Source organism: Vanessa atalanta, chromosome 16, assembly GCF_905147765.1.
Source record: "Vanessa atalanta chromosome 16, ilVanAtal1.2, whole genome shotgun sequence".
In the NCBI taxonomy this organism is placed as follows: domain Eukaryota; kingdom Metazoa; phylum Arthropoda; class Insecta; order Lepidoptera; family Nymphalidae; genus Vanessa; species Vanessa atalanta.
In genome coordinates, this window is record NC_061886.1 from 7,623,989 (window position 1) to 7,638,598 (window position 14,610).

At 29.7% G+C, this 14,610-nt stretch overlaps 1 protein-coding gene across 1 annotated transcript in view; it reads left to right on the forward strand.

Moving 5' to 3' along the window:
• LOC125069796 (estradiol 17-beta-dehydrogenase 11-like) overlaps nucleotides 1–14,610 on the forward strand; it is a 50,647-nt gene that overhangs the window by 19,716 nt on the left and 16,321 nt on the right. The window contains exon 2 of the mRNA XM_047679374.1: nucleotides 3,696–4,129. Within this exon, the coding sequence (XP_047535330.1) occupies nucleotides 3,820–4,129 (310 nt within the window). The 5' untranslated portion in view covers nucleotides 3,696–3,819. The remainder of the gene's footprint in view (nucleotides 1–3,695; nucleotides 4,130–14,610) is intronic.

The following is a 14,610-nucleotide window of genomic DNA, read 5'->3' on the forward strand; positions in this document are numbered from 1 at the left end:
GTCTTGCTTAAGAGACCAATAACAAAAATTTGTGTTTTGCCTATTACTCAGTAAGGTCATTTATTTGTTATAATTAGTTTTGTTTTGGTTTAGTATTTTAATATTACAATAACGTTTGGCTTGCAAAATATTTTTTTAGGTTTTTGTTTTGTACCACCTTGAACAAATATTCTTAAAATAAAAACTTATACAGTCCATTTCTTCGAAAAAAAAAGTTTGGTCAAGGTGGACGGGAACAATGGACATTTTGTCCATGGTGGGCGGAATGTTTAATTTTTAATTTTCATATATTTAGTTTATGTTATATATCAATAGATGTCGTGGTTCATTTTATTCATATTTCTGAATCACGCTATCCTTTGTCAAAGGAAATTATATAAGACTCGGAATACAAGTTAATAAACTGTCTTTGTCTTGGGACCGAGTGGTGTTTTATTCACCTGTATTTATTGTATGGACGCCTACTAACAATCTATCAATTAATTGGTACAAACCTAAATAGGGACCTAATCTTGGATATTGCATATAAACAAATAATGTTCATCAAAAAGTAGTACATACCTGCGACTACAAAATATAACGCGTTTTTTGGTTAGTCTTGTGTCGCTTGTAATGTTGTTTTCTAAAATTGGGACATACCTAATCTCTTATATTGCTTCTAAATAAATTATGTTATCAAAAAGTAATAAATATCTGCGTTTTTTGGGTTGCCCTGTGTCACTTGTAATGTTGTTTTATATAAACCTTTAATAAATCAATGTTTTTTTTGCAAGAAAGATTAGCCATTTGATGGTGTGTCTGTTATTGGCGCCAATGATTTGTGATTTTAAGAAGTGTAAATAAAACAAAAACAAAAAAATAATTGTTATCGTCTTTTTTCTCAAATAAAATACCATTGCCAACTATAGTCTACAACCACAAGCAAGGAGCAAAGCAAACAATTATGACATTGAATTGAAGCGATATCATTGGTCGACATCATCTTGAATAATCTATGATTCAGTATGTATGGTTTCAGTTATATATATATTTTTGTAAATATTCATAGTATTGTTATGAATATAAACTCTCGATTATATATACTTACTTTATATATACTAATCGAGAATTATCGCTATATAAAACGTTTAGAAAAGTTAGACTGACTATTTAGTCAGACTAACTTTTCTAAACGCATATATTGCGGCACTGAGTAAATTTCAAATCTACAATTATTTTTAAAAAATATTTTATAATTTTAATTTCCTACATTAGGGCAAGTAAACATTACGCTTTTGTTTTTGGGGTTTAAAAGTAAATTATAGAAATTTTTATCATATATTATATCATTGCCCTATTTCTGTCAAGCATTCTTACAGCTTTAATGCTTCGCCAACCACGCGATATTAGATGTTATTATACTCCTAGTAGCTGAAATTTACACGCTCAGTCTTTTTTCTAACCGTGTAACTGCAATATAAATTGGTTATAAAGAATAAAGTCATTAATATTCGAAAAAGTCGGTTTTTAATGGTTGGAGGTCAACGCAAAAGTGAAGGTCTGAAATTGTTTTTGAATCAGACGAAATTTATAACCCATTTTTTTAATGTATCTGGTGCTTTATTTTATTTAAATAAAGATTACCTGTCGTTATAATTATTTCGTTTCATTGTCGAGTACCTATCTATACCTATTTATTTTACAAAAGCTTCGAAAATTTTAAAGAAGTTGGCATTATCAATCAAGAATTTATACGTGTTGTAATAACATCAAAAAATGGAAATAGTATAATAAAGAAATGTTGACCGACATTGATAGATTTTTGACAATCAGTCATTTAGTTATTAAGCGATCATATTTTATTATATAAAACATAAAACGATTGACTATCAAATGGTTCAGAAGACTGTACTACATTAATCTAAAATATACTATATATTTCAAAAACTTAATACACAATATATGTAGTTTTATGGGAACCATTATTATTTTTTTTAGATGATAACCTTGACATTTTAAAGAAGTTTTAGAAAACGAGTTTATATCAGTTTATAATTTACAAAGCTTACGTCTGATTTCTTAAAAATGTTTTTTGATAAAATATTAGCTGTGTCCAAAAGGATACTTGAATAATTTTAATTTATTTATTTATTCATAGAATAAGAAAGTACATTTGGAAAAACATAAACATATCCTTAGTTGTAAGTTTAATTGCGGTGACATGTTATTGTGCAAGTCCTGAAGGTCACTTTTTTTTTTTTTTATTATTCTTTATTGTACAAATAAAACATGTACAGAGGGCGGACTTAACGCTATAACAGCATTTTCTGCCAGCCAACCCAGTCACTTGAAAGTTATTATACCGCCAAATAGAAATACTTTATATTGCTCTGTTCCGTTTTGTATAGTGAATGAGCAACTTGGTCTATGGTCCTAGTGGTGATGTATAGGGTCGGTGACCACTAGCCTTTCTGCAATATATTTAAAAAAATCACACTAATTGAATTTTGATAAGTTATTTTTAAATTTATCTACCAGATAACATATAGAAGTGCGAAATAAATAAAAATAAACTGAGTGAATTGCGATTTTAATCTTCAGACACCAATAAATCACTACCTCGCCGCTTCGGCTTCGAGGTGTGCCATATCACAAAAACGAAGTAACCTTATTAAAATACATACAATACGATAACATTATATATATATATATATATATACTCGTAACACGAGGACAAGTCAATCCGACTCGACCGGAGGGAGTTTAGGCTCAGGACCATGGGCTTTACAAGTTTGAATTCGAGAATGTAAACACTTCCAAACTCCAAGTTGCTACTGAGAATTATTGGATAGCAAAATCAGATAGCTACTATTGACCCAAAGTGACTGAAGAGGCTTTACGCTTTGTATTTTTTTAGAATTAGTACGTTTATTTTTCTGTTCACTGTATACTCCAATTGTAAAATTCAAATAAAGAGAGCAAAACAATTAAGCGAGTAAAAACGTGGGTCACCGCTTGTCTAAGCACTAATAGGAACATGCCAGTGAATTATTCCTAAGCGAGTGTTTTGTGCACTCATTTCTTAACATCACATCAATCGCAAGTAGGTATCGTAATGGCGACGCATACAAGCTGTGTCAATAGTTTATAATATCATATTAAGTAAGACACCGATTAATCTCTGAGACATTTGAAGTATAATGTGTATTCAAGATTGCAAAACATTATTGGTTATGAATATCGAAGCTATTATTTAAACTGACACAATTTGATATTCAAATATCTTAAGAAGATTATTATTTTTTAACAACATTGTCATAAATATTCTTAAAATTCTTCTTTCTGAATCGAACATACTATAAGCAACATTAATGTATTCTTCTTTCAAATGATATGAAATGCATGACAGAAAAATAAAAATAAATCGGGTTGATTATGATACCCGCTACAAAGCGGTTAAAAGTTAAACCGATAATTTCTTGGATATATATTTAATTTAATTTAATTTACGGGCTGCTTCGTACCCAATAAAATTCACATTTGTTAAGATGTCTAGAAAGAAATAATAAAATTAAATTGTTATAACGCCGTCACGAAATTTTACTCGTATCTAATGTAAAAGGCAAATATATAAAAAAACTTCTATAGAAGTATATAAAGGAATTCCATATATAATAATAATACAATTAGTAAATTATTTAACGTTTTTTTTTCAGATTTGCTGATCGTGCCGGAGATTAAATGTTGATGGAAAAACTATTAAGGAAAAAGAAAAAGATCGAATAGCAAGTAATGCTTTGTAAAAAAATAAATTAATAACGTTAAAGTCTGTTAAACAAAATGGCGACTGAGTCCCAAGAGTATATGAATGGAATTAGAAGGCCTGGTCCCTTAACGAGAGAGATACCAGAATGTATGCGAGATAAATACACAATTATACAGACTGTTTTGGATGTACTTGCATTTTTGATGCTTGCGATCGGTTATGTAATTCAAGGAATTTACAAGTCAATAGTTGGTATTCCAAAGAAAGATCTAAAAGGAAGTATAGCGCTTGTGACGGGAGGAGGCGGTGGCCTTGGGAGTCTCATTGCCTTGCGTTTGGCCAGGCTTGGCTGCGTCATCGTTTTATGGGACATCAACAAAAAAGGTCAGTGTCCAATACATTAAGAGATAAGCTTAAACTATTAAGTTATTATCTGCTTGCATAATTTACTTTGAGATTGAAATTGATGTTTCTAAGTCGACCTTAAAGATGTTTTATGAATGTTTTTATTTTCAATTATTATTGTCAAAGAGTTGTCATACTATTGAATATAATAAATATTCTAAATATAAAACATTAATTTTGTTTCTCTAGATAATGTTAGTTTTATTAAGCTGATAGGAAGACAGTTTACTTTAACTAAAGTCTCCAAACAAACAATACGCATTTACGATGCATATTGTAGTAGATTTGTATATTGCATAATGTAATATATCATCGTGGTGATAATAGTGATGGACAGTATGCATTCTCCGAGTGAGCTAGCAGTTGCTACGCCTAAATGCATTGTCATAATAAGTGCCGGAGTCGTTGTCATTTTAAGTACTTTTAACCGACTTCAAAAAAGTTCTTTGTTTGTTTGTAACTTTGCTATTTTTTTAAAACTACAATACTATTTTTATTATTCCTTCACTAGGATAACCTAATGTCTATTCCAATTGAAGAAGGAGTAAATATAAACAAGCGTTAATTTACATGCAATGTAAATTAACGCCATTTGTTAATAATAGCTCTAACTTATTATGCACTACAGACTACATATCTTTATTTATACTACAACACTATGCCACTTAACTATAAAACGATATTTTTTCACGAATATTTAATGCTTACCATAGATTATACGAGATCTCGACCAATTGTATCACGTCAATTCAACGTCAAAGATTTTTTATTTTCGTTACTGCTCCTGTGATTCTTCTGATTCCAGAAATAGTCGATCAAGTGTTGTTGATATTTATTTATAAAATAGTTAAATTAATAATGGAAAGGTTGTGTTAATTTGGATAAAAAAGTGAAAAAAATTATCAATTTATTTTACTTCTTCTTTTAATTAAATAATTGAATTACTTTCTTTGCAACAAGAATTAGCGAAGCCTTACTGTGCTTAATACAATTATTCTCTAACTGTACTTAATGCAAACTGATATAATATATGTACATATATGCTCAAGATGACGTATGATGAATATAATATTTTATATAGGTAGGCTGCCTTTTAAGTTATGTCATTTGAAATAAGTATAGACAATCTAATAGATTATTACCATTTATTGTTTCTCAAAGAATTCTCCGCGATATTTAATATACTTTTACATGAGTTCAAACTAGTTTTTAAAACAATTATTCCACTTTGAATTCTCGAAATTCGGTGATGACTTGTGGCAAACAAACAGTGACAGCGGTAACCGTCTTGCGATCTTCTAGTACAATAGTGGCGACGTTACCACCCTTTGCCACAAACGAGGCAACCATATTTTTTAAGTGCTCAGTGAGCGTATGACTTTAATCGGTTTTGGTTCATCCTGGAAGACCCAGACAGTTGACTGCTTCTCAGAATCTGAATCGTACGTATATATCCAAGACTCGTCACCACTAACCATATCATAAACATGCTTTGACTCCTCTCAGTTGAATCGCTGCAGAGTTTTGCGCCACCTTAGTTGGTGGGCCGTTTTTTTGGTCGTCGCTAAGTAAATGTGGTAACTATCCAATGAGAGGTTAACTTTCTTACGCCAAGTTCTCCGTGCAGGATTTTTTGGACAGTGGTCCCTAAAATGCCTACGGATGCCTATACTTCTGTCACTACCGGTATGTCACATGACGACCTTCTTAGATTAGTTGCCGCACGGCTTCGATATTCTCTTGCGTCATGGCGGTTTTTGGACGACCTTCACATGGCTTGTCACTTACACTAGAGTGTCCATATTGAAATTCTAAATACCAGCGTTCTACAGTCCTAAGACTCCTAAGTTCTATATCTCCTCAAAGCACAGAAGTCGCGATAATTAGATCCTTAGATATTTAAATAGACTATACAATAAAACTATTCGACCAATCTGAAAACATTCTTTTGTTTTTGAATTCTGAATTCAAAAAGATGTAAATGCCATATGTTTTTTTTTAATAATTGCGGGAGGTTGGCAAACTACACGACTTAAAAGGCAGCCCAGTTAATTCAACACAACGTTGCAGATTAGTGTTCTATTGGTGTTCGATTTTTGAATCAATATTCAACATCAGGATTTTTTTTTAATTTATATTTCATTATATTTTACGGTATTATTTTTTTTGAAATCTTATCACCATAATATTGTTATTAAAAACCCATTACGTAATTAAATGTTAATAGCACGTCAGTTTTATAATGCATTATTAAAATAAATCGTTATTGATAGAGTAATTATTATAACTCTATAATAATTAAACGAATCTCTGAGTAGTTTGTATATTTTTTCAACTAGAGTCGTGACTTTATTACGACTCTAGTTGAAAAATTAATCGTAAATACATTAATTTACATTGAAAATCTAAGATATAATATTAAAATAAACAAAACTCACTCCATTATTATGAAACATCATCTTATTTTTATAGAATAAGTTATAGTAATTAAAAAAGGGCCATGTTATGTCCTAGTCAGTCTGATGCAGATTATTTCATCAATGTCACGTAGTATGAAGAAGACAAGAATGAGATTGATCGGTGCGGTTGAATCTGATATTAATTCAGTTTCAATAAACTGGTTTTATTCTGACGTACCTTATTCAACCACTTGAATAATTTTACAGCCTGGTATTAAGCAATAAGCTACCTCTGGTTAGGAATGTAAAATCTACCGCGAAGAACCAGCAAGAAACTCAGTAGGTATTTTTTTCCAACTCTTGAGATACAAAGTTATATCAGTTAATTACAATTAAATTTATATGTCTAATAAATTTACATGTATAAACCCAACGCTTTTTATTATTTATATAATCTTAGGTTGGATAATATTTTCTGACACTACACGCGATTTTTAAAGTATAACATTTTTATTTATAAACCTATCTCTAACTATAATGTGGTCATCGATCGTTTGCCCTTCAAGCGTCGCTGTCGAAACCTGTCCAATGTTTACTGGTCAAGTGACGCTCGGCCAAAGTCGATGGTGCAACAACTGATCAATAATGGTAACCAAATATTGCTTTTCAACTTGCTAACGTGCTGTTACAAGTGATATGTATCTCATTATTTAATCATTAAAGTTAACAATATTAATATTCTCCTAACCTTTGATAGCTAAACATGGTCAGGAATATTGGCCACATATAATCTAGTAGACTTTGCTGGAAATGAAACAATCGCCTCAATTTCATTTCAAATTTGATTGATTACAAATAAATTGGTGAAGATAATAATTTAAAGATAGCACCAAAAATTAATAAATTTTAAACATCTTGTTGTCATACTTAATTAAACAATTTATAAATAATTATTTTTATTAAGTTTAGTATATTATGCCAAAACATTTTAGTCTTGTTATCCTTTTAAACTACTATCTAGTGATTACAAAATATCTCACAATAGAATCGACACCAATGTCCAATGTTATGTAATATTCACTCAAAGTGGGGCACCTCATACTTAATAAGGTCGAATTTTCACCAATCAGAATACTAATATTTTATTTTCACATAGAATCGTTATTCAAAGTCTTTAAAAGATTTGAGAAATCACTTCGTCGTCGTGCTGAAGTTCAAGATTCTATGTCAAGTGGAAGTAGCGTTTAAAATATTTCTAAGTGCCCTATTCTCCTAGTACGAAAACAAACATTGAATACTTATCAATTGCTAATGTAACACAATAATATAACATATTACAATGCTATAGAGCTTAAATTTTAGTATATCTGATCAATCCACCTCAAGCCTTACTTACTCACTACCTTTACCTGTATAACCTTGGCAGATCGTAAGGACGACATAGTCTCCTAGTCATACAAGGAATTTAGCTGTCTATGAAGTAAAAATACCTAGAAGAAAATCAATCATTTCATACATTTTATTATAAATTGTTTTATTTGCCATATTATAGATACTTAGGCTGATTCAGTAGCATATATGAATGAAATAATTCACAATATCACCTTTTAACATTATGCATTAGAAAGAGCTAGCAATATTTTTAAGCTGTCAAATTATTTTAATTTACTGATTGCGAATAACACAATCGTGACCATAGTCTTAATTCTATTCACATATTATGTTAAATTTATGCAACGCTTGTTTAGAAACCATGGTTTTTAGTGCTTTAATGACTTGACAACGTTATGTTATGAGCTCTTATCAGCAATTAAAACCACTATTTAGCAACACTTAAAACAAAATCCATTCCTTACAGTAAAGAGATTTTTATCTCGACTCTAATGCCCTCTTAAACAAAGCGAACAAAACGTAATTGGATTGTAACTGTTTTGTAATATAAATAATAGGCGTATGGCGTATATAATAATTTAAATTCTGATACTGTTAAGTCGAAAATATAAATCATTCGATACTTTTATCAAAATATTCTATTGTAATAATTATGCTCTTTATAATAAAAGCATTGTTTTAGTTTTATTCAATGATAATATTAACAGCCACTATAACCCATTATTTTGTTTCATATCTACCTCTGCTACGCTATTCATTTGAATTAATATTAAAATTACATTATCAGCCTGTTTTCCACTGCTGGGCTAAGGCCTCCTCTCCCTTGAGGTTCTCCTCAAACATTCTGGTTTGGAGCATATTCCACCACGCTGCTCCAATGCGGCTTGGTGGAATACACATGTGGCAGAATTTCGTTGAAATTAGACACATGCAGGTTTCCTCACGATGTTTTCCTTCATAAATAAATAATAAAATTAACAGCAAATATATCAATTTTGTTAATTGAGATATATTTAAACACACGATGACGGTGCTAGGAATGTATCAGGAAACAAGCATGACACGGACTACCGCATCACATCCGCGCATAACACATATACACAGATATTCATTGTATTGAGAATTATGAAACTATTACTTATACTAAAATTATATTAAAAGAGAACTAAGTAAAAAATGCATTATCATTCCTTAAAGATATTTCTTCTTACAAAATAAGAAGATACGTCTCTAGATTATATTGTATACTATTTATTATTTGTTATAAAAACGACATTCTGTACAATGTCATTGTCAACTACACGTTTCGAGACAAAAGAATTGTGGTAAATAAGATTACTGATTGCGTAATAATGTATCTTGAGTCGTTCTTATGACTACTTAAAGAAAATTAAAACGAATGACTGACATACAATACTCAGCCAGTCAGCCTAAACTGGAAGTTCGGACAGGATCAAATTTTCCACATGAATTCTCATAGGATCCTGTGAGCACTAAAGAGGGAGTTAAGGAGATGGAAGTTTGTATTGAAATTCGTCATTTCTGATTGCCGTCATGACGTGATCATGATCGTCATGACTGAGAATTGCGAAAATAATTACAAAGGCTTATCAATTACTGTTCCAATGTTACTGAACAGTTAGTTACGATATAAAAGTAATATGTACACTTTTATTCTACATGTATGAAGCTGCAACGATCTCACGCAACTTTTGTATGCTATTATGTATATTTTACATTGCATTATGAAGTACAAAAAAAAGATATATAAATAAAGTATTGTAAATATTATGTAAATTTGACAATTTTTTTATATAACTATTTTTTATTTTTATATTTACGTCACTGAGGACCTTCAAAGAGTTATTGACGTAGATCTTCGGTCGTGAAACTGTACATTTTTTTTTACACTTAACTTTAAGCTATATATAATCGTATATTTTCTTTATCTTTTATATTCTGTTCTTACATTAAGGAAGAACAGAATATAAAAGAAAAAAAAAATCATAATGAGGTGGAACTGAAAATTACTTTATTATTAAGGATGTTTAACACCAAACTAAACGCTCAAACATTAATATTTCTTAGTAATAACAGTATGTTGGTAATATACTATTTACCATATTGGAATTTCACCATAGCTTTATGAATGATTATTATTTAAACGCGTTTTGCTATTTGCGAATTGAGAGAAAGCCGGCTCGTAAATGAACGACACTCTCTGTATACATTTTGTCTATTTCGACATTTGTGTCTTCTCTACAACGACCATAAAATTCACATACATGCTGTATAATGAATAATTCGTTTATCGCAAGGTAACCATTTGAATATTTAAAATACTTCTAAATAATATTTAATAAATATTTCTAAGAAAATAATTACGGTGTTGTTATGTTTAACATTTTCATTTATTTAGAAGTCAATACACTATTCTATTTTAAAAAATCGCTATTGTACCGATCATATATATATACAAGTAACGAGCTATTAAAGTCGTTTTAATACGTATCATATATAATAATGAATTATCGTGTCAGACAATTCTACCATCTGTACGAAAAATAAATCGTTTCCGGGCATTTATGACTGACTGACAATGCATAGCATAAACTATAATACATCAAGCCTTGAAATTTTAAAGCATAATCCGGAAAATGGGTATATTTTCCGTTTCCGTTTTAATTTTATATTATTTAATAAAACGGTGCAGTTCTTCGCATTAGCCGTTCTTAACGCATCTACATTACAAAACTTGATTTACGGTGGAATACTTGGTGGTAAAGACTCATCAGATAATCCAAAAGCCAAACAGCAGTATTCAGTATTGTTGTGTTACGGTTTGAAGGATGCGTGAGCCAGTGTAAATACAGGCATAAAGGTTACTTATGTCATAGTTCCCAAAGCTGGCCATGTAGGAAATGGTTAATATTTCTTACAGCGCTATTGTTTATGGGCTGTGATGAACGCTTACAATCAGGTGGCCCAATTCCTCGCACGCCTACCCATGTATACCATAAAAAAATCCAGCCAAAAATTAATTTTCAGAATTGATTTCTAAATCGCGGAGTTCTAAGATTAAAAAGATTTAAAAAATATAATCGAACTGATAAATTACTTCTATTCTGAAGTCGGTTAAAATGTCACACGAAATAATACAATTAAAAGTTTAGACTCGTACACATCAGGCGAGATGTGCTATGTGACAACCCTGATCATGTGTACACATCGAAGTTGAAAAGGGCTTAAACAGTTTGTAAAAAATATAAGCTTTCTTAAAAATAAATAAATTATTGCATAATATAACATAAAACCGAACAATCGAAAAAAACATTGAAAACGGAAACAAGTGACAAATACCAAAGATTAACGCTTAAATTCACTTTTCCTATATACTATTTTTTTATTTCCCTTACAATATCGCTTTAATCAGACCAGGAAATTATTGACTCTATATATGTATAATAAAATTCAGATAAATTTAAACAGATACAAATAATTATGCACTAGTTTGTTCCTTCACTAATATCCTTGTATTGTTCCGGTACAACCAAGGTAAGTGTGTCTGAAGTAATATCTATAAGTTATACGCATCATGATATAATCGTCGCACTAGAACACGTCGCACTAGAATACTTATTATATATAAAGTAAATATTACTAAACTGAATAGATAGGGTACAAAAATATTGCCACTTCTTTATTTGGAGTAGAGTTGGAAAGGAAAGGAAGTATATAGTCCAGTCGTAAACAACTTTTATTTTTTACTTTTAAGATTGTCCATGCATACTTGTCCATGCATGCAACTTTGCAACTTTAAACTTCGGCTTCCTACTTCGAATTTCTTGACATAAACCATTCCACCTTCCACCACCACCCTTGCAAACAAGATAATTTCATCATCATACTACTATTTTTACGTGTTATTGTTTAATTTGATCTGCTAGTATGTGTGAGTCTAAGATATGGTATATATTGTACCTTGTTTTTGAGAATACCCTTTATCATAATCATTTATTATATAGAAATAAAGAAAAATATATAGATACAAAAATTAATACTAAAAGTAAAAAAACAACAGCCCGTAAATTTTCCAACGCTGGGCAAAACCCTTCGTCTAAAGAAGAAGGTTTAAAGCTTATTCCGCTAAACTGCTCAAGTGTAAGTTGCTTATATTTATGATATGTTTTTTTACAATGAATAAAATAAGTTTATGAACAATATCTGTAATAAAAAAGATCTACAAATATTATTAATCAATTAAAATACAAAAATATAGGTGTATGTATGATGTAAATAGCCAATGTAGATGTAATTACTGTCATTATATCTTTTCGCTCCATGTGCTACGTGCACGTCCTCTATTATATATTGTAAGAACGTTAAACCAAAGCTAAGATAACGTTCTTTAAATAAGTATTTGTCAGTAATTTAGCCAACATCAGTATCTATCATAAACGGAGATTATTATAGAAAACCGGTTACACTATAGCACCGCTTAAAATTGATTTATCATTAAAAACTATTTTTAATAGACAAGTTCCAGATACAACAAAAACAATAAAAAAAATATATTTAAAAAATATTATTATGGTTTTATCGATGCTTAAATTGTAACAAGTTAACAGAATTATCGGTATGTATAGATAATTGCTACAGTATTCTTAAAGCAAAATTAACTACATGGTCTTTTCTAAACAGAGTTCACTGACTCTTATGTTATTTTTGACAACGGTAAATGATTACAATCGAAATACCGCTAAATATTTTTGAATTATATTTAATAATTATACAAAATGTACGAAGATTTTTTTATTGTAACTTTTAAGCAATATAATTAGGATTACAATAATTAACGAAGTAAGGCTAAAATTCAGTTTGGATCACAATTAATAGATTAAAAAATGTACAGTTTTTTTACTTCTATAAAACTAAGCCGTCGGTAACGATATAATGCAATTTATTTGATGCTGAATAGTTTAGTAGCTTTTTAATTTATTAAGACTTTTGTTTTTTTTTTTCAAATGATTGCAATTATTTTCGTTTGTTTTAACTTGCTTATGAAATTTTGTTCCATAACCGTATTATTGTGGAGAGTCAAGGTAAACTGGATTCCAGTAATTTGTGTTGTGTGTAATTGAATCGAGCACTTACTTTCAAGTGTACTCGGTCAAGAGTAAACAGCACAGATTATAACAAAAGCGCCACATAACGACAGAAAAAAAAATGTTAAGCAAAACAAAAATCAAGGTTCTTGTTTTATTACTTATTGTTTAATTTTTTACGAAGTCTTGAATATCATTCCTTAATTTAAAAGATTATAAAAATATTCTTTATATCATTTTATAACGCTATATAAAGTATGATGATAAAAAATACGATATATGTTTAATGAAAGTTATAAAAGCGACGGGCAGTATAATTAAATTTATTTTTATAGCTGTGTGCGTAATTATGTATAATTACTTCAGAACAAAAGAATCTGAGGTAAATACTTGAATTGATACAAAGAAAATATTTATATTCTTACACAATGATTTTAAAGGATAAATAAAAATAAAAACCGCGCCGAGTTTCTTATTTCTTTCGCCCGTTCAACAAGTCCGGGTATTTTTTCTGAATATTTTGTAGTTTCTAATATTGTATATGAATTTGAATTTAAAAAGTACAAAAGTTATATATTGCATACATCGATTTATGTCGATATCATTTAAAATATCTAATGTTTTAAAGTCTTCTAAAGTTATTTCTTTCAAAGTTAGAATGTCTTTTATTAAAGTTTTTAAGATAATTTGGCAATATGCAGAGTTTATATTAAAATTAAATAATTAAAAAAATGGAACAGATTCAGAACCATTTGTTTTTTTTTATTCAATGCAAAAGTCAATAATAAAGATATATTATTTGGTGACTGGTGGCAGTAGAAATAAAATTCTCAGAAATAAATAAACGAGAATATTTCAGCATTTAAAAGATTTTAGGAATTATTTCTGCTAGGCATCCGCGATCCTTTTTAGACCAAATCACTAATGCTTGTAGCATGTGTATAATCGAGTAAATACATAATCTGCTACATCCTAATTTATTACTTTAGATACCAACGTAACAGTTATAACCAGCACTATTGATAGCATCATTATTAAATAATTATTAAAAATAAAACAGTCATACTTCTACAAAAATGTTTACGTTACTAGAGAATGACTATAATTACAGTATATATTGTAAAGTCTTCTAATCTGATTGACAAGCTACTTTCACATTATGATTGCTTATATATATGATTAACATGCTTGCTGCTTCGATGTTAAGTGGCTAGCTGGCTGCAATCTAGAGTCTATCAATAAGGCTGCAGATCTCGTGGTCTTGGCCTCCAATCCAAACAGACGAAGATCTAAAAAGAAGTCATAGTTCTTTTGCTCAATGTAACTAAAACTATAAGAGATATACTAAAGATGTAACTTGTCGAAAGAGGAAGAAATAATGCCTTATTACCATCCGAATATTAATAAGAGAAAATATTGTTTTTTTGTTTGTCTTAAGGATTTACTTAATTTATATTCATAGATAGTTTTATGAAATATTAATGATACATGCATCTGCACTAGCAAAAAATATGTGAATATTATAAATACTTTGTGTTGGCATATGGGAATCTCATCTCGCAGA